We start from the raw sequence: 22537 nt of genomic DNA, 5'->3' as shown, positions 1-22537 counted from the left end.
TGGTACGGCACCAAAATTTTAGTTGGTTTTTACTGTAGGAGAACTGATAAATACTGTAGCAAAACGGGTAAATACTATAGCACAACGGGCGGGCCTAATTACGGCCAAACAGGCGTGCTTCCAGCCCGAGTTGCAAGAAGAATTTTGGGTTGTGTGCTAACCACGAGAGCTATGGGAAGTAGGTGTTTCAGAGCGTGAGGTTAGCGAGGAGTAGCTGTTATTTCTATTAGTTATATTGAACCCCTGCGATGGTGTTATGATTGGAGTTATATTTTGGATGTGTATCTTTGAAGGCTTGTTGTGACATGTAGAACTTATGTGTTATTTCTATTAGTTATATTGAACCCATGGTGTTATGATTGGAGTTATATTTTGGATGTGTATCTTTGAAGGCTTGTTGACCTCTGTAGAACTTATATCCGGACTCATATTGCTTGAGATCATTTATGGTATGAACTTATATTTCTATATTTCTATGTGACAAGTCACGTGATACACCGCATGACTTACCTATGCAATATACACGTGAATTTGAAAGTTTGAATGTTTCATCAATATCTATACATATCACTTACCTAAAAAAGAGTACGCTCAAAAATATTTTAAATAATAAATAATAAAATATTTATTATCTAATTTAAAAATTCAATAACTCAAAAGTAATTTAATATTTTAAAAAATTGAATAACTTAAATGGTACTATTTTATTAAAATTTTATTAATAAAAATAATTATATACTCAGTTTAAAAAATTAAATTATTAAATAAATGATACGAAATTAAAATTATTAGATTAAGTTTTTATAGGGCAGAACTAGAATTTTTAAAAATTGAAAGATAATTTTGGATCCTGATTGGATATGCTCTTTTAGTATAATTTCTAAATGGATGCTCAAAATGTATCATGATTTGTTTATTATGATCCTTGCCTAAGAAAATCTCTGAACAAATATAAAAAATAAAAACTAAACAAATAAAAATTCTAAAAAAAAAACAAAATATTTTTAAAAATTAAACAAATAAAAAATTTTAAAAATAAAAACAAAATATTTAAAAATAAACAAATAACAAATTTTAAAAAATAAAAAAATAAAATAATATAACAATATTAAAAAATTTAAAAAATAATATAATCTCTATCGCTGTTAATAGCTAGCTTATGTAAATTCAGATTTGAAAAACACTGAAGCTTTAGGGGAAGATAAGATATCAAGCAAATAATAATATAACAAAAATTGAAGCTTTGATGAACAGATAGATGATCATTAAAGTTAAAACCGATGATAAAATAGAGAAAATCTCAAGTCAAATAGATAACTTTACCACCAATCCAATATTTCACGTCCTATAAAAGTTCTTTAAACTGATACAGTAATACGATGACTACAAGCATAGGAGATGGAACAGAGAGACAAAGTTACAAAACATGACTTAATTTAAATGGAAAAAATAAATTCTGTTGTAACTCATTTATATAAAAACCATGTGAACAACAAACAGTAAGTCACTCTGATCGGTTAATTTATGCCAAACCAACAGAATCTGGCGTAAGACCAAATTGATGGGATGATGCAGATCTATGATCAAGTTGGCGAAGGACCAAGTCACCGTTGAGAAGAAGTGCTCTGAACCAATGCTGATCCAATATGAAGCATGAGAATATACACTTGACTAAACTCCTTATCTCCTCGAGTTCTAACCCTCAACTCATAATCATCTAGGGTTGTCTTTATTCCTCTCCAAATCAGATCCTCACCTTGTGAATCTAACCACAATGAATACTGAAGTGGTGTGAGTTTGTTCCTCTGCAAAGGTGACTGCAGATCATCAGGCCCTCGAGAGTAGAGGTGGTGGAGTATCACACTGGGTGGCAAATCTTGAAGAAGTGGAGACCTTTCAAGCTGAGCTGTCTCCAAGAAGATGACAGGCCGGAAAGCTCGAAGTGCTCGGTATGGTGCACCAAGCTGCTCCACTGGAAATAAGTTCTGGCCCACAGCTAGCTCCAGCTCTGCCATATCTCTTGCCATCCGCAACTTGCCCGATTCGGAAAGAGGCCTCACAAGAGCAGCATGTCTGATGAAGAATATGAGAATCCTTGAAGCCATTCTCCTTACAAGCCTAGTACAGATGGTTTCTGAACGAGAAGCAGAAGAAGGAGGCAGTAGCTTGGATAGAAACTCGCTGCGGAAATGGACAGTGGACTTTTGAAACTCTTCCATGTAAACAGATGCATTATTGTCCATTGCTGCATCCAACCCGTGGACACCAAAATCCTGCTCATGGATTTGTAGGATGCATGACTCTAGTCGATCAAGCATGGATTGGAAAAGAGAGGTAACTGAGTCACAGGCTACACCATAGATAACACCAAGAGATGGGGATAGGACATCAGCAGCAACACTTGGGAGCATCAAAGCAATGCTTGAAATGCGTGTGTGAATCTCTTGAAGGTGTTGACATAGAGTGAAGTTTTTGAGTTGGGCTGGAGTTGCAGGACCTGTCACTTGACGGGCTTCAGGACCTGTTGATACCTGTATATAGAAATTATGATGAAATATTATTCAGAGAAGCCGCAGCATCAATCATTTGTCAAGTACAAAGTATTTTATGTAACCAAATAGGTTCATCAACTAGCATCAGGCTGTACATTCCTTGGCCCTTACGGAAGTCCTGAACGCATGGAATTCTCTATTTACTAAGGTGTACTAAGTATAAGCTCTGGTCCTAAGAAAAGCTTATATCTATTATAAGATCCTGGCCCAACCATATTTGCTGAAGATAGGCCAGAGAACTACTATAGTTGCATCTGATCCATGACTATTATGTGACTTAACTATACCACAAAGAATGTGCCTCACTCTTCAGGTTCTGGAGAATAATAAAACAGGAAGCATGCAGCTCAAGGTGTAGTGATACAATCAGAATGCCAAAATGTTTTACCTGGTATTCAGCTCTCTCAGCTAGCAGAAGTAGAACCTTTCCAATCTCATGTAAAACGAGAAGCAACAAGTGCCCATGCATTCTAACGACTTCAATTTCTTCCTGGATACGTGATATGAGTCTTGAGATCTGGTCTTTCGAAGGTATGCTCCCACGACTGGATACTGGAAATATACTATTAACATAATCAGAAAGACGACTGAGACAGAGAGCTAAAAAGGCTGTCTGGAACATATCAATTGCAGCAACCATTTGCTCCTTTCCTTCTGGACTGAGAGCTGGAAGAACCCCCTTCACATCAGTATCTCTCGAAATCCTTTCTAGAAGGTTCTCTACCATCGAGAATAACCTTGGGTACCCAAGAGTAAATATTTCTTTAACAAAACTTGAAGCTGTGAGAGCAGACTTCATTTGGCTTGCGAAAGCTTTCACAAGTGCTTCCCATACTCGCTCTGTCAATAGAGGTTCACCTTCCTAGAGAAGAATTAACTCATAGTGTCAGAATAACAGCACAGATATTACAACACCAACCAAGTATATGGAAACTATTTTGAGAAGTAAAAGGCTTTATGACCTGATGATAATAATGAAATGCCATTTTCTTCCCAATAGCATAACATAATCAAGATAACAGAAAGCTTCAAACCTTCTATATTAAAAGGGTTCTAACACCTATAAAGAAGAGAAACCAGCATAATGCCAATTTTAAACAATAGCAATTGCTCAAAATTGCTGAAAGAAGAGGTCACTTATAAATCCTGCAGAATTCCAATAATGGCATTAAGAAACGCACAATTCCATACAAATTGACGTTTACTAAAGAAATAAGAGCTCACCTGCCAAACCTCTTCGAGGAACAAGACTTGGCTGAAGGGCACCCTCTTCTTCGTCAGCACGCTTTGCAGCTGCCACACCGCCGTCACTACTCGGTGCAGCTCATCCATGCACTGCCTCATCCTCTCCCACAGCGCCTCCCCTGCCCTCTTCCCTCCTCCAATCTGCGGCGTCCCACTCCTCTGAATCCCTCCCGGTCCCCCGAACGAAGAATTCGAACTCGAGATCGCCTTCATATCGAGCGCAGCGGCCACGCTCTTCGCCCCGACCGCCTTGTATTTGTTGATCAGGCTTTCCACGGCGGGGCGGAGCTCGCCGAGATTGTAGAACACCTGGAGGCCGCACCAGATGTCGTTTTGGTTGGAGTTATCCATGCCGCGCTCGACGGCGGCGGCGGCGTCGCTGCGGAGGCGGGCGCCTGTCTCGGCGAGGAGGCGCATCTCGTCCTCGACGACGGAGATCCCATCGAGGCCACGTTCGTCGTAGAGCTGCCGGATCTCGCGATGGATCTCAGCGGCCCGGGCGAGGTCGGTGGTGTCGCGGAGGCGTGAGGCGAGCTTGAGGAGGCGGGAGGAGTGGTGGAGGAGGTCGGCGGAGGCGAGGAGGTGGGATAGCTGGAGGGAGTGCGAGAGGAGGGCGCGGCGAGGGGCGGCGAGGTCGAGGCGGGCGCGGAGGAGAGAGGAGGAGAGGGAGGCCGCAGCGGGGCGGAGGGAGGAGAGGGAAGAAGAAGCGGAGCGGAGGGAGAGGAGGTGGGAGAGGAGGTGCGGGTGGCGGGAGAGGACCTCGGAGCGGAGGTGGACGTTAAGGAGACGGATGGATTCGTGGAGGTGCTCGGCGCGGGAGGCGGCGGAGCCGGAGGAGAGGGCCTGGGAGGAGAAGAGAGCGGGATCGAAGGAAGGGGAGAGGAAGGCCGAGAAGATCGGATCCGAGGCCAAGGAGTCGAGAGGAGAAGCAGTAGATGGCAGAGGAAGAGAGGTGGCTTCTTTGAAGGTGGCGAGCTTTTGGAGAGGGGAGGTCGACGCCATGGTGGTCGTAGATCTCGGCGTCTTCCTCTTCGGCTTCTTTTTCTTCGGCTTCTTCCTGGGTAATTTAGTACTAGGCCGGAGTGGGTAAAAGAGTGGAACGAGACTCGAGAGCAAGATTTGGGCCTCGTTGGTAAATATTGAAGGTTGGCCCAATTCTCACCCAGGAGAAGCCCATGGACAACGATTATTTTCATTTCACACCCTATATTATGTATTTATTTCAGTTTACTTCCTAGATAATTTGCTTATCCCAAGAAGCTCTCCTTCCATCCTTCTGATCGCAGAGCTGAGAGCTCGGCTTTAGTCGGTTAAAACGTCGCTTCCCGCTCCCACTCTACGCCGAAACCCTTCCAATTCCTTCACCCATCCAAGAACTAGGGTTTTGCTATATGTAGCTCCTGTTGCTGACCTCTTCCTCCTCTCTCTTCCTCTCTAGGGTTTTAGCTCTCCTCCTCTCCCCTCCACCTTCATGAATCTCTCCCGCGCCTTCGCCGGCCTCCTCTCCTCCTCCTCCTCCTCCGCCTCCCGATCCAAGAAATGGCTTCTCGTCCGCCAAATCCCCATCACGGCCCTCTCCACCGACAGCGGCGCCGCCGCATCTCCGGAGAAGCGCACTTATAAGAGGAAACCTAAGCCAGCGGTAGAGGACCAATGGAGCTCCGGGTGGAGACCCCCGGCTCGTAGGGAGGAGTCTGTCGATTTGCCGAGACCAATGGAGATACCTTTCCAGGCCAAAGTTGCCAACTTGGTGCACCTTGTTGGGAAAATAGGTGTGCCCCTACAGCTCCAGACTTTACCTGATGGAAGGTTCGCCGCAGTGTCCGTCCTTGTCCATGAGAAAAAGGAGGAGTTCCCGCAGTTCTGGTATGGTGATTTGATGCCTCTGCGGTAATTCTTTGTTCGTTCTATTGATCAATTGGTTGTGGTTTTTTATTGTGTTGTCTAGTTTGAAGAATATGAAATATAGATCTTTCTGGTATTTCCTTTTCCTGGTTATGCAGTCATGGCGACCTTCTATTAATCATTCCTTTTGATTGCTCTTCGACATTGAATATGTTTAGATAATTTACTGGCTTTTGCTGTTAATCCGCAATTTGGGGTTATATCGGTTTGGCAATTGTGGCAACACAAAGGACTTTTCTTTCTTCAAAGCAATTAACTTCTTGGTAATGGAATTTCAAGATCCAATAGGAAATTCCAGACCACTTCATGTATATCTTTGTCCGTTTCAGGTAGGATTCTAATTGAGCTGATCTTGATTGAGCTTTCTCTGATTCAAGTTTAACACGGATTATGGTTAACCCAATCTTGAGGAGCTTGATTATTTTGACAAGCTTACTTCAGGCATTTTTATATTTGGCCATCTTGATATGTTGTCTTCTGTTTTGGGAGATGAATGAATTGCTGGTTAGATGGTTTTTATTGGGTCTTCTTTAGGACGAGATGTTTATAAATAATACAACAACAACGACAGTCAAACCTTCACACCCAACTATTTCAGTTGGCTAGATGGATCCCCTTTCTTGACTCCTCTCTATATAGCCCGCCCTTCTAAAGGAGGGCTTGCATTATACCTTGACAGCTGGTGTAGATTTTCTTTTCTACATAAAGCTACAAAAAATGTATTCTAAAAGTATTTATTTAAATGATTGTTCTTTGTTTGTTTTAAGTATGGGGCTAAAAGCAGTATTAGGTAATTATTGTTGGTGTTTTGGACATATCACATTATTTTTTACATTGGTTTTCTTTGTAGATTGAGTTTCTAGTCCTCATCATTCCCTAAAAGGGACTCAAATATCTCTTTCCGTAACTTGCATCAGTGATCCTTCTGATCCTTTTAGATATTGTTATAGCTTTCTCTTGGCTGATGGAAAAAATTGGTTCTTTACAGTAGTTCTCTTCTTATTTGTGTTAGGTTTCAGATCTGTACTCCCTTTTCTTTGCCTTCTACATTGAGGTGGTGAAGTCAGTCACAGATTTTTATTCTATTTCAGGATTCCAATAATTTTTCAAGGTAACATGGCACAAATAGCTGCTTGCCACTTAAAGGAAAGTGATCTTGTGTATATTACTGGTCAACTAAGTGGGGATGCACCACCATTTGAAATGAAAGATTCCCAAACTAATGTTCAGGTACAATATCTTACACAAATACTTGACCTATTCCTTGGTCATTACTTCCTCATCTGCCATCCTGATACTTCATAACTTATTTTGTTTACATTTAGTGCGTCTTGCTATTCTTTCTGTACTTTTATTTTTGTTGAAGTTGATTAAACAAACTTAGTCGTATGACTGACATCTAAGCTATGATTGTTATAGGTTTTAGCTCATACCGTGAGTTTTGTGCAAAATAATTATCAAGAAAAAACCATCCACATGGTGGACAAGAAGGGCGAGGTGAACCCTAGTAGTCCAGGTAAAGCATGCCATTCACAACTCATCTTTACATTTTTTTTAGTGACATTGGTTTGTTTATCATTTCTCTCATTGTGTAATGACATCATATATTTGTATTATTTATGTATTTGTTATTGAAATTTTTTGCTTCAATATCTCTTGTTTCAATTTTTTGCGCTCTCACAGATATCATCCGTTTATTTGCCAAGTTTGAATGCATGCAGTCTAAATATTATAATCCATGCAAGGGTTTTTATAGGCAGTTTAATTATCCATATTATCCATATGTTGCTTATTAGCTCACACCATAAAGACATAGTAATATCGTCAATGTTTTGAAGATGATATACAGTTAGAACTTGATTGAATCAAAGGTAATCTGTTTAGGAATATGTAAGCCACAAACTCACTGGAGTGTCTTTTTTCATGACTGGGATAATGCCTATGAGGCCTTACTGACATGTGTATAAAAGCCAGAAATAGGATGGGTAATTTTGATTTTGTAATAAAATTCTCTTTCATGCCCCTCAGATTTAGAGAATTGAGGTCCCATAAGGAAAATGTTTCGGCTTTTCGCGTGTCTGTTATCTGATTTTTTACTAATGAAGCAGGGAACTATTTTTTTCATGTGTTTATTCATAACTTTTGGACTATTCGCCAGATCTAATTTAAGTTGAAATGTCTTTAACCATTTCAATTTGTTATCATGAGACTATTTTTTCATGTGTTAATTCATAACTTTTGGACTATTTGCCAGATCTAATTTAAGTCGAAAACTCGAAATGTCTTTAACCATTTTAATTTGCTATCGTAAAACAAGGCAGGATAGCGCTCAAGTTAACAAATAACCTTACATTGGATAGAGCTGAAGGAAGAAAAAGGATACATATATCCAAACCCAGATAGTTGGCACTGCCGGCTTGTTGTTTTTTGTTCTATAATAACACAAGGCAGCTCTGTTTTTACTTTATTGCAATATTATAGTATGACATTTTTATGGCATTGCAACCTATATAGCTTTGAGTTCTATAACATATCAGATAGCTTGAAGATATACTAAAAGTTATATAGGTGGACTATTATCCTCTTTTTTTGCCTTTGTTCTTTCTTTCTACTGCTCTCTCTACTTTTCCCTGAAAGTTTGGTCATTTGTCATGGGTTATATGATCATGCTAATTCCTTCTAAATATTATATGACCAAAGCCTAAATGTAAATTCACTTAAATTTTATGTTTTTTTGTTTTTCCTATGTATCTCAACTGAATCACTGACTAATACAGCTCTAAGTTGGTGTTTTTTTATTGTAGCTGAGATAGAGGAAACTTCATCCCATCTCCCTTTATGCTTGGACATGATTGCCTCATCCTAAAATGCTGCTAGTTCTTGCTTCAGGAATAGGATGTATAATTAATAAGCCTCATTGCTTCCCACTTTTTGGTGTCTTTTGACTGATAGACAAGGTATTCAATTTAGACAGAACCCAGTCAGGAGTTGACTCATTTGTCTAGAGCAATTCACCATTATCTTTGTGCTCAAATGCTGCTGATTTTGGGGAGCTCCAGAGCAACATTTCCAAACTAAAGGAAATTAAATTTACTGTATAAAACAAAGTTGAGACATATCAAACCTATGGAAACTACTAGCGTTGCTTGATCCATTTCCCCATCAATTTAGTCTGCATCTATTTATTTCAGTTTATGGAAAGAAGTCGCAGAACTCTATGGAGGATATATGGAATGATCTCGTCATCAGCCCTCATCAGTGGAAGGATAATCGAAAGGATAAACTAAATGGATTGGTAATTATATTTTTTATATCTTCTTCTGCACTTATATGTGTTGTTGTCCATTTCAATTTAGTTTGTTGTCTCCCTGCTGTGCAGGTAAATCCAAAATTCCCGGATTTTAAGCACATGGAAACTAAGAAAGCATTATGGCTTGACAGTGCACCACATTGGGTGCTAACAAAATTGGATAGCTTAGTATTTGATGGGAGATATAGTACCAGGAATAAAGAAAAGACGACTAAGGAATTTCAAACTGAAAAGGGTACATGCTTCAATCATCTTATCAGTTAGTTTCCATTTTTTATTATTTGCTTCTTTTAATTTTACATACATGTTAATTTAGCAGGTAATAGCAGGTATATTAACAATAAGGACAGAAAAGATGCCTCTGCAGTACCTCCTAAAACAACTGATGGTAGGTGAACAGAGTTCCTTTGTTCTGCTCTATTATTAGGTGTGACAGAATTTTGTAGAATGCTTCTTGTTTTTGTCCTTTAAATTCTTCATCTTCGTTTGTTTGTCCATTATCATTACACTCTGCTGCTGGCTTCTTTCAGTTGCTAGTTCTTTTAGCTGATGTTTTGGATTTTTGCTCACACATCATATAACGGGATTCATTAAACCAGGTTGATGTGCATGTGAACTGTTTATCCAGTTGACTTCATTCCTTAAAGTCATATTGTAATCATGTAATGTTTTTAAGTTCTAAAATTAGTTCTGCTACTTTCAATCTAATGTACTTTGCAAGATCATTTTTTATTTGTGTGCTGGTTCTTCGCCACAAGGTTTATCTTCTTAGTTATTCGTCAACCTGATTTCTTATCTTGTTTTTGAACCTATTTGAAAGTGTTAGTCATTGCTAATGACTTGCAAAATACTCTGGTTCAGATTTATGGAAGAGCCTCGTGGATAATCCAGACAGATGGTGGGACAATCGATCGAACAAGGTAAATCTGACAAAAAATCAACATAATTGTCCTATTTTTTCTCTTTAATTCTTTGACTGCTCCTCTTTGCATGCAGTTAAATCCAAAATCTCCTGATTTCAAACACAAGGATACAGGTGAAGCTTTGTGGCTAGGGTCTTCTTCTACACCTCAATGGGTTCTATCAAAATTACCTCCATTGATTACTAAAGTTAATACTAAGAAGGCTACTCAAGCAGCAGCTACCTTGCTATCATAAGCTACATGACGACTGTGGTTGTCCTATACAGACTTCAGCTCTCTGCATGTCAGGATTTTCTTAGATTTGGGTAATGTTGAAAAGCAGTCAGGCTTTCCCTGTGCAGTTACATGTGCCATTGCGGACGCTAGTACAATACTAACTGGATATATGCCGCCAAGATGGCGTAGATGCATATTATTTCCTATCAGTGCTGCTACAATGTGGGGTATTGATGTCAAGTAATAGGGTGTTATCATGTGATATATATTTTTTCTTCAGCTGTTTTATCTCTTGTTCCTAAAGCAGTATGGGATCTGTACAAAAATATCCATTGGCCTGTACCAATTAAAGTGATGATTAAGTTCTTCCAAGGCATCATAATTCATGAGCAAGCATTTAGGGATCTGGAGAGGATCTATCTCTCCATTCTGTTTTGTTTTCCAGGATCTCTATTTTACTGCACTTCTATTGTGGTGCCTTACGATATTTACAATTCAGTGCGGCAGACAAATGCCTTAATCTTGACAATAGTGTTAACAGAAGAATGGTTGTGGTCTTATGGATAATATCGGTACATCAATCCCTCTGTCCACATGTTCAAACAGATATTCCAGAATAATGAGGGTACGATTGCATACATTGTAATATATGTGGTTCTGTTTTCCTGCGTAAAAAGAAAAGAATTAATATGCAGGGCAGGGACAGGGATACTTGAAGTATCCAAGAGTTTATGGTGGTATCTCTAAGCACTGCTGGAATTCATGCATTGGTCATGTATGGGGATAGTATTACATTGTTTGCACAGCAAATCGAGTTACATTTCCACGCATAATAATAACAGCATCATTGGTGTTCTTTCTTACTCATGTACGAATTAGAAATATTATCCATATTTTCTCATGCCCATTTACTTAATGCCTATATCTCGTGTTCTCTTTAGAATATAGGAAGTGATTAGAATTTTTGGGTTTGAATGGGGGTAGCTTGGGCTCATAATACTCCATGTTATTGCTGGGCCTGGGACACGTTTCAACGAGGCCCAAGAAAGACCAATCCTGAAGGAATATATTACCTTTAAATGCTTATGCTAGGGTCGATCAAGTTGTGGCATTTTGGTCGGTTATCTTATTAATTCTTCATATCCCCCTTCTCAGAGTGAGAATAATTAAAAAATTGCTGTACTTATTTGCAAAGTCCCGATTAGCTGTGGCGGAGAAATGGTTTTCCGAAGGTATTAATTCGAAAAAAGGCCCCATCTCCGAGAAGGAAGAAGAGAAGACGAGAGGAAGAAGAGATGTTGTCGGTGGCGTTCGATCCGAGGTCTTTGCAACTGATCTTGGTGGCCGTCTTCCTCATCATCGCCTCCTTCTACGCCGGCACTCTCTTCAGCTCCCATCCGTCCTCCTCATCCTCCCTCGTCGTCGAGAACACTCGTCTCACTCCCGATTCTTCCGCTTCTTCCGCTTCTCCTCCAGGTATCTACGTGTCCTTTTGATCCTGCATTGCTTTCTAGAACGAATTGAAGCTTGGGGACTCCCAGACTATATAATTTGGCAGTGTTGTTGGAATAATTGTTTACAAGATGGAATGATCTGTGTTTCTGGGGTGGAACAGTTGGTTACGTGTGTTAGAACTGACTCGAGGTTACTGTTCTTTTCCACCGGTTCAGTGTGAATTTGGAGGATTTGTTATACTTTATCATGGAATGTAGATCTCTATCCTACTTATCTTTATTATGCGCAAGAAAACTAAATACCAAGAGAAGACAGGCGGTAGGGTGGAATTTGCTAATTCTAGAAAGACTAGAGGGAGAAGAAAAGAAATGAGAATGAAGAGCTGAGATGATGTTGTTTTTGTTTGTGTTTTCTTACATATCCCTTAGTTTGCTGAAGCCATTCACTTAGACCAATGTTGGGATGCCTCAAGTTGCCTTTAGATGTTGTTGTTGGTGGTGTTGTTGTTAGCGGAGTTTTCAGGGTAACAATTTATGATTTTACCCAAGGAAGATGATTGCTGTAGTCAGGCCATATTTATGATTTTTACTCTCTTACACATCAAAGTTCTAGCAATCAGCAACAATTTGCTGAAGCGGAGAAATGGTTTTCCAAATGTATTATTATCCGAAGCATTATTTTTCGACTCGCAGAAAGTCTAACATCTAAAATGCCTCTTTTGATCTAACTTATCTCAGAAGTTCTATTTGATTATTTTCTAGCCGTGCAAAAGAGAATGCATAAGCATTCAGTATTCCATACTAATGTACTATGTGATTTTACAATATCCTGAAAACTGCTTTTCTGAAATTACTTTTCATTGGGCTTTAAGTACTTTTGAATATTTCATCTGCAGGTTCATTGCAGTTCAAAAATAGAGTCTCTCTTACATTTCGAACAACACCAGTCTCTATATCAGAAAGTGGGGTGAATGTGTGCCCTCTGCAATTTAATGAATATATTCCCTGCCATGATTTAGATTATGTAAGGAGCTCGCTTAAGAACTTAGATACATCTAGAGAAGAAGAACTTGAAAGTCATTGCCCTCCTCTTGGAAAGCGGTTATTTTGTTTGGTGCCCCCACCAAATGACTACAAGATACCAATAAAATGGCCAACAAGTAAGGACTATGTGTGGCTTAGTAATGTGAATCATTCACATCTTGCTGAAGTCAAAGGAGGACAAAATTGGGTGCATGAAAAGGGTAAGCTGTGGTGGTTCCCTGGAGGAGGTACTCATTTCAAGAATGGGGCATCTGAGTATATTGAGAGGTAAACTTTACCTTAAGACAAGTTCTGAATAGTTTACTCTCTAGTTTGTTTTAGCTTTCTTATGGGGTAAATTTTTAAGAAACTATATCTCAGCAGGTAGCAGTAAGTAATATGGATTTGTTTGCAATTTGTATGCTGCACTGGTAAACTGTTAGTCATAATGTTCATAATGGCAAACTATTGTACTGTTCTACAGGTGGTATTCAGATATATGTTATCTGTGCATAATCACTGCAATAATATGGCTGTGAGTGCATATCCAGGAACAATAGTGTGTTGAAGGATGAAACATTACTATCATCAAGTAAGTCAAAGGAGTAGCATTAATCAGCAAAAGTAGGGTTGCATTTAGGGTCATGCTAAAACCAAAGATGGCATCAAGGAACAAAACTAATGTATGTAACATAGTAATCATAAAACCAAAAATATTCACCGATCAGCAAAGATAAAACACCACATGACCTGACTAATTACATGCGGAGCATTTGAGTCAATGGCGTAGCGCCTTAGATGCCGAAGTACACCTTCATATTATACAAGTTCATCATAGTGTTCTGTAATATGTCGTTAACAGGTCTACATAATTCAAATAGCCATCTCATTTTAATGGAATCTCCATATTCTCTTATCAGTTGAGTTATGATGAGTAATACCTTGCTTGCTTTTTCGCTGTGGTAAAACATTGATAACTTTTTATGGGCTTTGTAGTTATGGTCCAACATTCATTGATACTCCAAATTTGCGTCAATTGCTCTAGGTAGAAAACTTTCGTTTGGTAACATTTTGATGATAATGCAAAAGGTTTATCCCAAGTAACATGCCCGTTTGGAATTGTTAACCGCAGGCTAGGGAGTATGATAACCAATGGCACAGGTGATCTACGTACAGCGGGGGTAGTTCAAGTTTTGGACGTTGGCTGTGGTGTTGCTAGTTTTTCTGCTTATTTACTTCCGCTAGACATACAGACGATGTCTTTTGCTCCAAAAGATGGCCATGAGAATCAAATTCAGTTTGCCTTAGAAAGAGGAATTGGTGCAATGATTTCTATTTTGGCCACGAAACAATTACCTTTGCCTTCAAGCTCGTTTGAGATGGTTCATTGTTCACGATGTCGTGTTGATTGGCATGAAAATGGTAACTTATTCTTATTGTCTAATATGGAAACTTCAGCTGTAGTACCAGTTGGCCAAAATCTGCGGAATAATCATATTGTTTAATTCATTATTTGTTGCTTTCAGCGAAATCAGTAATTGTTAATGCAACTTTCAAAGACAGTCTAATTATTGATTTGATTTACAGTCAACTGCACGTCCACATAAAATAGTATATTACTAGATTGTTGAAACATATCGCTTTTGGATCAAATGTTCTCTTATAAATAGTTAGTTAAGAGATAATAGTGATTGATTTTGATATATTTGATATGTGACAAGTAGAAACAAAATTTGAGAAGAGTATAATTACCCAAGAAGTGATTGAGGTATCTAAGGACCAAATATAAATATGTTCCCATGCTAGCAAAATATTATTTAAGCTCGAAGCAAGTACTTCCTTGAAAAAGATTCTGTCATTATTTGTGCGGTTGAAGTTTGATCAGTTTGTAGTTTCACAAGATGAATTTCTGTTTGTCTTTGCATTTAGATAGTTCTCTAAAAGAATATCGTTGCTTCTAATTGTTGATATCCCTTGGTGAACCATTTACTAAAGTTGTTTTCTGTCGCTTGGTGTGTACGTTTCTATTTTCAGATGGCATACTGCTCAAAGAGGTGGATCGTCTGTTGCGACCAAATGGATATTTTGTCTATTCAGCTCCACCTGCTTATAGGAAAGATAAAGACTATCCAGTCATTTGGGAGAAGTTGATAAATCTTACTACAGCAATGTGCTGGAAACTCATTGCTAAGCAGGTCCAAACTGCTATATGGCTTAAACCAGAAAATGCTTCATGCCGACAGCAAAATGCTGAGTATCATATGTTAGCAATCTGTGATGATGTAGATGACACTTCTGCATCATGGAAAGCCCCATTAAGGAATTGTTTGAGGTTAAGCAGCCAGCAATCAAATTATCAGAAGCTGCCTCTTAGACCTGATCGTCTTTCAATATATTCTAGGAGCTTGGAGAACATAGGTGAGTTACTATCCCAGTAATATGGTATAGCTTTTCCTTTGATTGTCCTTTTCCTCTGTATTCTCATTTGTATGAGAATTGAGTAAAGTAGATGGAGCAACAAGGGGTGCAATTTCATTTTATTTACAAGAAAATTTGCAAAGTACTATTCATAGCATGGTATACATTCTCAGCCGACATAATAGTTTTGGTAGAGACCTGTCCAAAATTCGGGCCCCTTCATTTTGTCTTAATTTTCATTTTCATTTCTGTAGTGTGCATCTTAATAATTGGTTCTCTTGCTACATCTCTCTCCATGATGGTGAACACGAGCTCAGAGCAAGATCTTGTATGTGAGGAAGGCAAAGAAGAGGGCTGTAGTGATCCTTGGGAGAGATCTGACTGCCATAGGAGGGAATAAGAAATAAGGGGAGTGTAAGACAAATGTATGTGGGGATACCCCTCCTGGAAGAGGCTCAAGGGCTTCACACTTTCACAGTGCTCCACCTTTTGGCATCTTCACAGTTTGACCCAAAGAATATTGTTCATCTTTTTAGTAATGGTTTTGGCTCTTGCATAATTCCTCTCACTCTCCACCATCTTAAGTGAGTTAGTGAGTAATATAGGTCTCATCATTTTCCAACTATTTTGCTGAAACTTTTTGAATTTTGCTTTTATATCATTTTTTTGAACTTTTATACATCAAAAGGTACAAATGAAGAGCTGAATGGTGGAATTAACAAAGAAGTTTTTTTTTCTGAAAACTGTAATATAGGTCTCATCATTTTCCAATTATTTTGCTGAAGCTTTTTGAATTTTGCTTTTATATCATTTTTTTGAACTTTTATACATCAAAAGGTACAAATGAAGAGCTGAATGGTGGAATTAACAAAGAAGTTTTTTTTTTCTGAAAACTGTAATCGAACCTTCAAATCTTGAGTTTTATATCATTAGTTCTCTCATTACATCTAAAACCACATTGCATACTTGCTGATGTATGTATAGGTCTCTTGGCTTTTTAGATTAGCTTTTTCTTTTCTTTTAAGGAGCAAAATTATTGGCCTTTCTATTTAGCTAATCATATTCCAATTTCAAATAATCCAGTTTTACTATTCAACAAATCATGATGCATGCACATAGTTTTAGAAGGACAAGAAAGTTCTCTGGTTGCAACTATTATTCTTACTAGAACTCTCTGCTAAGTAAGAAATAGTAAATTCTCTAAACTGTGTTTTCTTGTTGCATCACAGTTGATCTAATAATTCATCTTGTAATGCATTTTCAATAGGAGTAACTCCGGAGCAGTTTGATATGAACAATCAATTCTGGCAAGAGCAACTTCGGCAGTATTGGATGCTTATTAATATCGACAAGACAGACATCCGAAATGTAATGGACATGAATGCGAATTATGGTGGATTTGCTGTGGCATTAAGTACCTTTCCCGTCTGGGTTATGAATATAGTGCCGTCAACAATGCAAAATAGCTTATCTGCTATATATGACCGTGGATTGATTGGTGCCTTCCATGACTGGTAGGATTTCATAATACTATTTGAATTATAAGTCTGCGCCCCTATCAATGTTGCATTCAAATTTATCAGAAACTTATGCTGTAGGTGTGAGCCATTCTCAACGTATCCACGTACATATGACCTGCTGCATGCATTCCACCTTTTCTCTCTCTACAAAGGTCGTGAGGAAGGTTGCTTAATTGAAGATATCATGCTAGAGATGGATCGCATTATTAGACCCCAGGTACCATAGCTACTGTGGTTTCTATTACATTGAAACTATCAAGTTTATTTCAGCAGAAATCTTCACATTATAAGATACAACAACTTGACCATTCATAGCTATGTTTCATAAGATTTTTTACTGCTGTAGACATGGGTGTCCAATATTTGACATCAAATTTGAGTTTGCTCCACTATTTGATATCATTTACAATTTTCTTATATACATAAAATACTGCTCTGCCTTTTGGTTTAGGTGGCAAGACACTGCACAGATTTTACATATAGTACTATTTGTGAGATAATTTCTACTAATCATCCTCTTGATCTGATGGAGAGGATTCTATTTTTGTTACAAGCTGGGACAGCAAAGGTGTTAAATTTCTGATAGAAGGAATTTCTATTAGTTTGATAGGTCTCAACAACTTAGGTCGCTTGAGCTGATTACTCCTGAAATTTCACAATTGTGTTTCTTCTTTGTCCACTACGTCTATACAGGAACTAGCAAAATTCTTCTCGGCTCTCTTCTAAGCTGCTTTTATAATTATATGCCGTTCATACAAGTAGATTGCTGGTAACCTTTTCCTATGATGAGCATTCTGTATGTCTCACGATAGAGTAAATATACAGGGTTTTATCATCATCAGAGATGAGGATTCCATTATGTCAAGAATTCGAGACCTTGCTCCAAAATTTCTTTGGGATGTCACATCACATACATTGGAGAATGAGGAAAAGAAGTTGGAGCCTGTGCTGATCTGCAGGAAGAAATTTTGGGCTATAGTTTGAGGTATACATGATGTTGAAGTTTCATCATTTTTCATGCTAGACATTAGCTGTACTGCATCAAATGATCTTAAGTTGAAGTCTATATTTGGCCTGTTGTGTTCACCCACAATCTTTTGCACATAATTTTCAGATGGAGACTATTAAATGTTCGTGACAACACCAGTAGACAACACCAGTAGCATTTTCCCTGGAGGAATAGTGCAGTTTGTCTTCAAATTGGCATGTATCTGTGAAAGATCTGCAAGGAATTAACCAGCTACCAAGCTTCCAATATATCCTTCAAAAGTTTCAACATATAGTGTTTTCTATGATCACTATGATCCAATTGTGACAAGAAGTTCAGGGGTTCTCTCTAATGTGAGCCAAATTTTCATGATATGTTACTTCCAAAAGTATGCCTATTTTTGTGGCATATTGCTTTCGGATTCCAGTTTGCTTCCATGTACTGTTGTAGCAGTAACTATAGAAATTTGATATTAGCTCTCTTTGATTCTTTATTTCTAGCTCTCTTTGATTCTTTGTTTTTCATACAAGAGAAAATATATTCTTCTCACAATTTCATCTATTCTGTTGCTGAGCATAGCTCGCCTTTAAGTAACAGGCCATCCATCCTATCACAATGTTCTTTATAGGCAGACTATTTAGAAAAAAGAACTAATTTTGCTACTTCTTTTCTGCATATCTTATGTTTTAATTTGCTTACTTTTGAGACGATTGGGCCTTAACTTGACTCGTTCACAACCAAATTGAGCTCAAACCGAGCTTTTGGCAAGCCAACTATACTCATCTGCAGTCCTACAAAATGGGTAATATTCTTTTCATTCCTCACAGCTTTTTCATGCAATCGTTACATCTTGATGTTACACTAGGCATTTTCTTCGGCTGAGGTAGGTAGTAGATTGGATTGGGCCTCTCATTGTATTACATCAGTGATAGATGTTTTTTTTTTTTTTGATTTAGAATCCTTCAAATTGAATATGTCAATCATTTGCTTATCGGATTTCTTCGCTCAATAAATAAATATGTTTTATTGTTGTAAATGTGAATAGAGAATAATGCCCATTTTTTTTAATCTATATTATTTTTGTTTTCACCATATGCTTACCAAATATAAAATGGCATCTTCCAAAATTCACTTGTAGAGGATTAGAGATGGTAAGTCAAGTGTCATTGAGGAGTTTGAAAGGACTAGACGAAAGGCACCTTGATTGCTTTATTAGAGCTTTGGCCCCACCCACCAACTCTACAATAGGTTATGTTCCCTTAGTGCAGAAGTTGACCTCATTTCTCTCTCTCTCTCTCTCTCTCTCTCTCTCTCTCTCTCTCTCTCTCTCTCTTTCCACCAGGATGAGTTCTCCATCATTGCTCATCAAATTTATCATCAATTCTATTATGACCATATAGCTTGCCCCTTTATATCCATGATCTGGGCTTTTGGAATGTGATTCTTTATTTTTTTCTTTCTTTTTTTTGGTTTCCTTTATTATATGTCTACTCTTGCCCCCACTTTCCAGAGAAGCAATTTGGCCTTAATTTGATGCCACTACTAAGGAAGGAATATTTAAGCATGGCTGGTCAATAAATTCATCATTCTGGCACCACCCACAGAGTGAAGAGACACAAAGGAAAAAAAAAATTGGGCAATTTTGGGCTCATCTTGTGCATTTTTCTAAGTTGGGCTTCTTCTCACTTGCAACAGAGGCATACAAGATGGATTGGATTTCTTCTATTCCCCCACAAGCATATCTACAAAACTGGACTGATGCTCACAAACCGACAGATCTAATCTAAATAGTCAAGTAAAATTTTAAAAGAAAATTCTACTATTCATTGTCCCATACCTCTAGCATCCAATTGGGCCCATGAAATAATCTCCTTTTTCTTTTCTTTTTCCCCTTGTATTTTTTCCCTTGAGTGGAACCCATGAAATAATCTCAATGTATACTTTGGTAACTATGCAAACTTAGCTGTACCCACTCATTGAGACAGATGGAATGAGAAAGATGGGTGGAAGGAGAGAGCCCCCTCTCCTAACACACACACACACACACACACAAGCAGAGAGTTTGAGAGTGAGAGAGAGAGAGAGAAAGAGAACGCAACTTCTGGCACGTGATTTTCACAACCCTGACAAAGTTTGCAGTACCACCCTTTCCGGCGTCATACGTGCACGTGTCGATTGCTGCAGGGATCGCCGCAGGTGAGGGCCACCGGCACGTGTGCGTACTGAGGGAAGAGGAGAGGAGAGGAGAGGAGAGAGGGAGGAGAAGAGGAGAGAGGAGCGGGATCGTGTGAAATGACTGGAAGAGTCAATGCGGGGTCCTTCACTTTCCATCCATCCATCCATCCATCCATCCGCCATGGAAACCTCACCATTCCCATCCCCATCCCCATCCCCATCCCCATCCCCACCTCCACCCCCTCCCTTCTCTCCCCCCCCTCCCCCTCCCCCCCCCCATTTGGGGGGACCCCCATCCCCAAAGATGTCATGTCCCATCACATCCTTTTCTCTTTCTCTCTCTCTCTCCTTCTTCTTCCCCCAAACCCAAACCCAATCTCAATCCCAATCCCAAGAACCATTCCGTGACGTGAATTTAAAGTGTGTCAGGGGAGACACGAGGTCGGTAATGTATGCATGCTTCCGGATCCTCCATCGTGTCATGGGGCATCATGCCATGGAGATTTTCTTTTTCCTCCTTCCTCTCCATGCATTAATTGCTCGTACTCATACCATTACACCCGATACGTTTTACTACTACGTAATGCATACGTACGTACACAGTTACACCTTAGGATTTACTTAGTAATTTTTTTACTATTTGTTTTCACCTATTTAAGTCTTCTCATCAAACATTGCACTCAAAGTAATTGAGTTCCAAACTTTATTTACGGGAACTATATAACTTCTAATCATAAAATTGTTATTTAAGTTAGTAATTTTATTTCAGATGACAGAGAATAAGTGCACACAAATCTCAAACCAATCAATAGATTAGTGGCCACCTTTATTTTTGCTAGACTATAAACACCACTGTGTTTCTATTTTTTTTTTTAATATATTATTAAGTCGAGTTTGACCCCTCGGGTTTACATTTGACCTAACTCAAGCTCGACCTTTTTACTTCTTTTTGTTCGAAAAAAGTGGAAACCTAATGGTGTCTCAATCAACCCAAAAATTCTTTAACTATCTAACTATTATCTTATTACCTAACTCAAGCTCTATTATATTTTGATAACTAATTTTCTAAATAAATAGGCTAAAAGATCTAGCTGTATATAGAGATCAAACTACCTCTCTGATACCAAATTTTTAAGATAATAATTCGGCGAAGTGGTGAGCTATATGAGGTAGTTGGATAATCAAAGCATTTGACAACGTTAATTGTTAACCATGCAACAAGCCCCAAAACTCATCACATGGACATGTTCTCAGGATCCCAAGTCCCTTGGCATGTAGCACATTGTTACCTTGTCTCCATTATTTCAAGACAAAACCCTAAGTTTTGTTTTTGAGGCCAAAAAAGAAAAAGAAAAGGAAAAAAGAAAAATCTAAACCCTAGTAGCAATAATTAATTGGCTGGTGGATTAATTAATCCGGTTTAATTAACTTCTTGATTCCCGTAGTTGATATAGTACATTATTTGTCTTTTTAAGTCTCTAACTATTAGCATTATTCTATTTGAAAACTTTGAACAATAATTAATGACCGTAAGTTATCGACATTTAGCTGTTTCGACGAGGGCATATGCAACCACATTTGTCTCTTCTTTTTCTCAGGAAAAAAATAAACTAATTTTCTTATCTATATATTAACAATGACCGAGTTTTAATAATCAAATATTTTTCTCTTATTCAAAATTTTGATCTAAAATTAGCTAAAAGTTGATCCCTAGTTAAGTCAACTGAGAGAAATGCACTTATTCTGAAACTTAATTTTCTTTTCTTTTTTAAAAAAAAGAAGAAGAAGTTGCAGATCTCGCTTCTGAACCCTAATCGAATATATCAATGAATCCAGATATAGTTATTGGAAGAAGAAAAAGGAAATTTAGCGATATTGTCGAATAAAATTATAAAGGAGTCAACGAACAGATTCCTAGCAAGGAAAAAAATTATAGAGGAAGCATATATTCTACTTCCATTATGATAGCACACTGCACACAGCCGATGACAGCTATGCTAAAATCACTGTTTAGCCTCCATTAAAAAGCTCCAAGCAACTTGGCAAGAAAATAATAATAATAATAATAATAATAACAGTAGTAATAATAATAATAGTAGTAGTAAATCTATAACAAAGTTGTGTTGGAAAAAGTGTCAGAAAAGTTCCCCAAATAGCAAATGTTCAACAGTTTCATAAAGCATGTCGGAGGCAAGCCAAACATGTGGATAGTCATGGAGTGATCGATCCCATGAACTGATGAAAGAAAGAAAGAATAAAAGAAAACCTTAGCTTTTATTTTTCTTATTCTTTCTCTTTCCTGTTCTTTTATACAATTCTCTGTGGAATACCCTATTCATGAATTGTTAGGGTTCTTAGTTTTGAGTTTGGCTTATCTATAAATGATTCACATATAGTAAAGCCAAATATTAGAAGCCTTATATATATATATATATATATATAGCCAATGATTCACATTTGGCCAATGATTCAAAAGGTGTCTGTCTAATTATAAGTTCTTATTTAAGATGTGTAGTCTATTATAGAAACCTATGATAAGTGCCATGGCACAATATTTGTTGGTTTCTATTTTTTTCCCTGTATATATTATCATGACAACAATTTTAATCTTGGGACAGTACAATTATAAGTTGAGTTAAATTATCACAATAAAGGTGTCTTGAAATCAGAATATGATTGGTGTGCTTAGATTATATCTATGTGAAAATACTGTAAGTTTTGTTTCTACAGGATGTTTGAAGGCCACGACTAAGAAAGATGTACACAGTTTTACTCTAATTTTTGGTGAAATTGCTTTCACAACTAAAG

At 38.0% G+C, this 22537-nt stretch overlaps 3 protein-coding genes across 6 annotated transcripts; 2 read left to right on the top strand and 1 right to left on the bottom strand.

The window, feature by feature from the left end:
* Nucleotides 1–1300: 1300 nt before the first annotated feature.
* LOC140782025 (conserved oligomeric Golgi complex subunit 5) lies at nt 1301–4899 on the bottom strand. The gene is made up of 3 exons (XM_073128359.1): nt 3777–4899; nt 2941–3414; nt 1301–2531 (listed from the first exon to the last, which is right to left on the bottom strand). Exons 1-3 carry the CDS (start codon nt 4797–4799, stop codon nt 1605–1607), a joined length of 2424 nt encoding a protein of 807 aa, XP_072984460.1. The 5' UTR covers nt 4800–4899; the 3' UTR covers nt 1301–1604.
* Nucleotides 4900–5042: 143 nt separating this feature from the next.
* On the top strand, nt 5043–10523 carry LOC140781541 (protein OSB2, chloroplastic-like). Of its 4 annotated transcripts, none has more exons than XM_073127556.1 (8): nt 5043–5663; nt 6794–6932; nt 7122–7218; nt 8894–8997; nt 9082–9247; nt 9332–9400; nt 9874–9932; nt 10009–10523. In XM_073127556.1, the coding sequence occupies exons 1-8, from the start codon at nt 5269–5271 to the stop codon at nt 10168–10170; spliced, it is 1191 nt and encodes a 396-aa protein (XP_072983657.1). In that variant the 5' UTR covers nt 5043–5268; the 3' UTR covers nt 10171–10523. The 4 variants fall into 4 exon arrangements, with proteins under 4 accessions (XP_072983657.1, XP_072983656.1, XP_072983655.1 ...); XM_073127555.1 differs by having other exon boundaries at nt 5068–5663; nt 9329–9400; XM_073127554.1 differs by having other exon boundaries at nt 5068–5687.
* A 724-nt stretch (nt 10524–11247) lies between these two features.
* LOC140781540 (probable methyltransferase PMT7) lies at nt 11248–18047 on the top strand. The gene is made up of 8 exons (XM_073127552.1): nt 11248–11627; nt 12502–12916; nt 13761–14050; nt 14663–15046; nt 16314–16560; nt 16645–16783; nt 17392–17551; nt 17681–18047. Exons 1-7 carry the CDS (start codon nt 11447–11449, stop codon nt 17548–17550), a joined length of 1815 nt encoding a protein of 604 aa, XP_072983653.1. The 5' UTR covers nt 11248–11446; the 3' UTR covers nt 17551; nt 17681–18047.
* The last annotated feature ends 4490 nt before the right edge of the window (nt 18048–22537 follow it).

The sequence above is a fragment of the Typha latifolia genome, chromosome 2 (genome assembly GCF_019914945.1).
Source record: "Typha latifolia isolate L0001 chromosome 2, TyphaL0001v2, whole genome shotgun sequence".
NCBI lineage: Eukaryota > Viridiplantae > Streptophyta > Magnoliopsida > Poales > Typhaceae > Typha > Typha latifolia.
This window is presented reverse-complemented; position numbering and strand designations above follow the sequence as displayed.

Bases quoted from the DNA above. Each gene is read 5' to 3' on its own strand.
- LOC140782025 (XM_073128359.1), bottom strand. From the start codon at position 4,799: ATGGCGTCGACCTCCCCTCTCCAAAAGCTCGCCACCTTCAAAGAAGCC. The intron at 3,415-3,776 runs GTGAGCTCTTAT...ATTCTTCTCTAG, and splicing joins TCCTCGAAGAGGTTTGGCAG to GAAGGTGAACCTCTATTGAC. The intron at 2,532-2,940 runs GTAAAACATTTT...TTCTATATACAG, and splicing joins CTGAGAGAGCTGAATACCAG to GTATCAACAGGTCCTGAAGC.
- LOC140781541 (XM_073127553.1), top strand. From the start codon at position 5,269: ATGAATCTCTCCCGCGCCTTCGCCGGCCTCCTCTCCTCCTCCTCCTCC. The intron at 6,933-7,121 runs GTACAATATCTT...TGATTGTTATAG, and splicing joins ATTCCCAAACTAATGTTCAG to GTTTTAGCTCATACCGTGAG. The intron at 9,401-9,873 runs GTAGGTGAACAG...ACTCTGGTTCAG, and splicing joins ACCTCCTAAAACAACTGATG to ATTTATGGAAGAGCCTCGTG.
- LOC140781540 (XM_073127552.1), top strand. From the start codon at position 11,447: ATGTTGTCGGTGGCGTTCGATCCGAGGTCTTTGCAACTGATCTTGGTG. The intron at 14,051-14,662 runs GTAACTTATTCT...TTCTATTTTCAG, and splicing joins TGTTGATTGGCATGAAAATG to ATGGCATACTGCTCAAAGAG. The intron at 16,784-17,391 runs GTACCATAGCTA...GTAAATATACAG, and splicing joins ATCGCATTATTAGACCCCAG to GGTTTTATCATCATCAGAGA.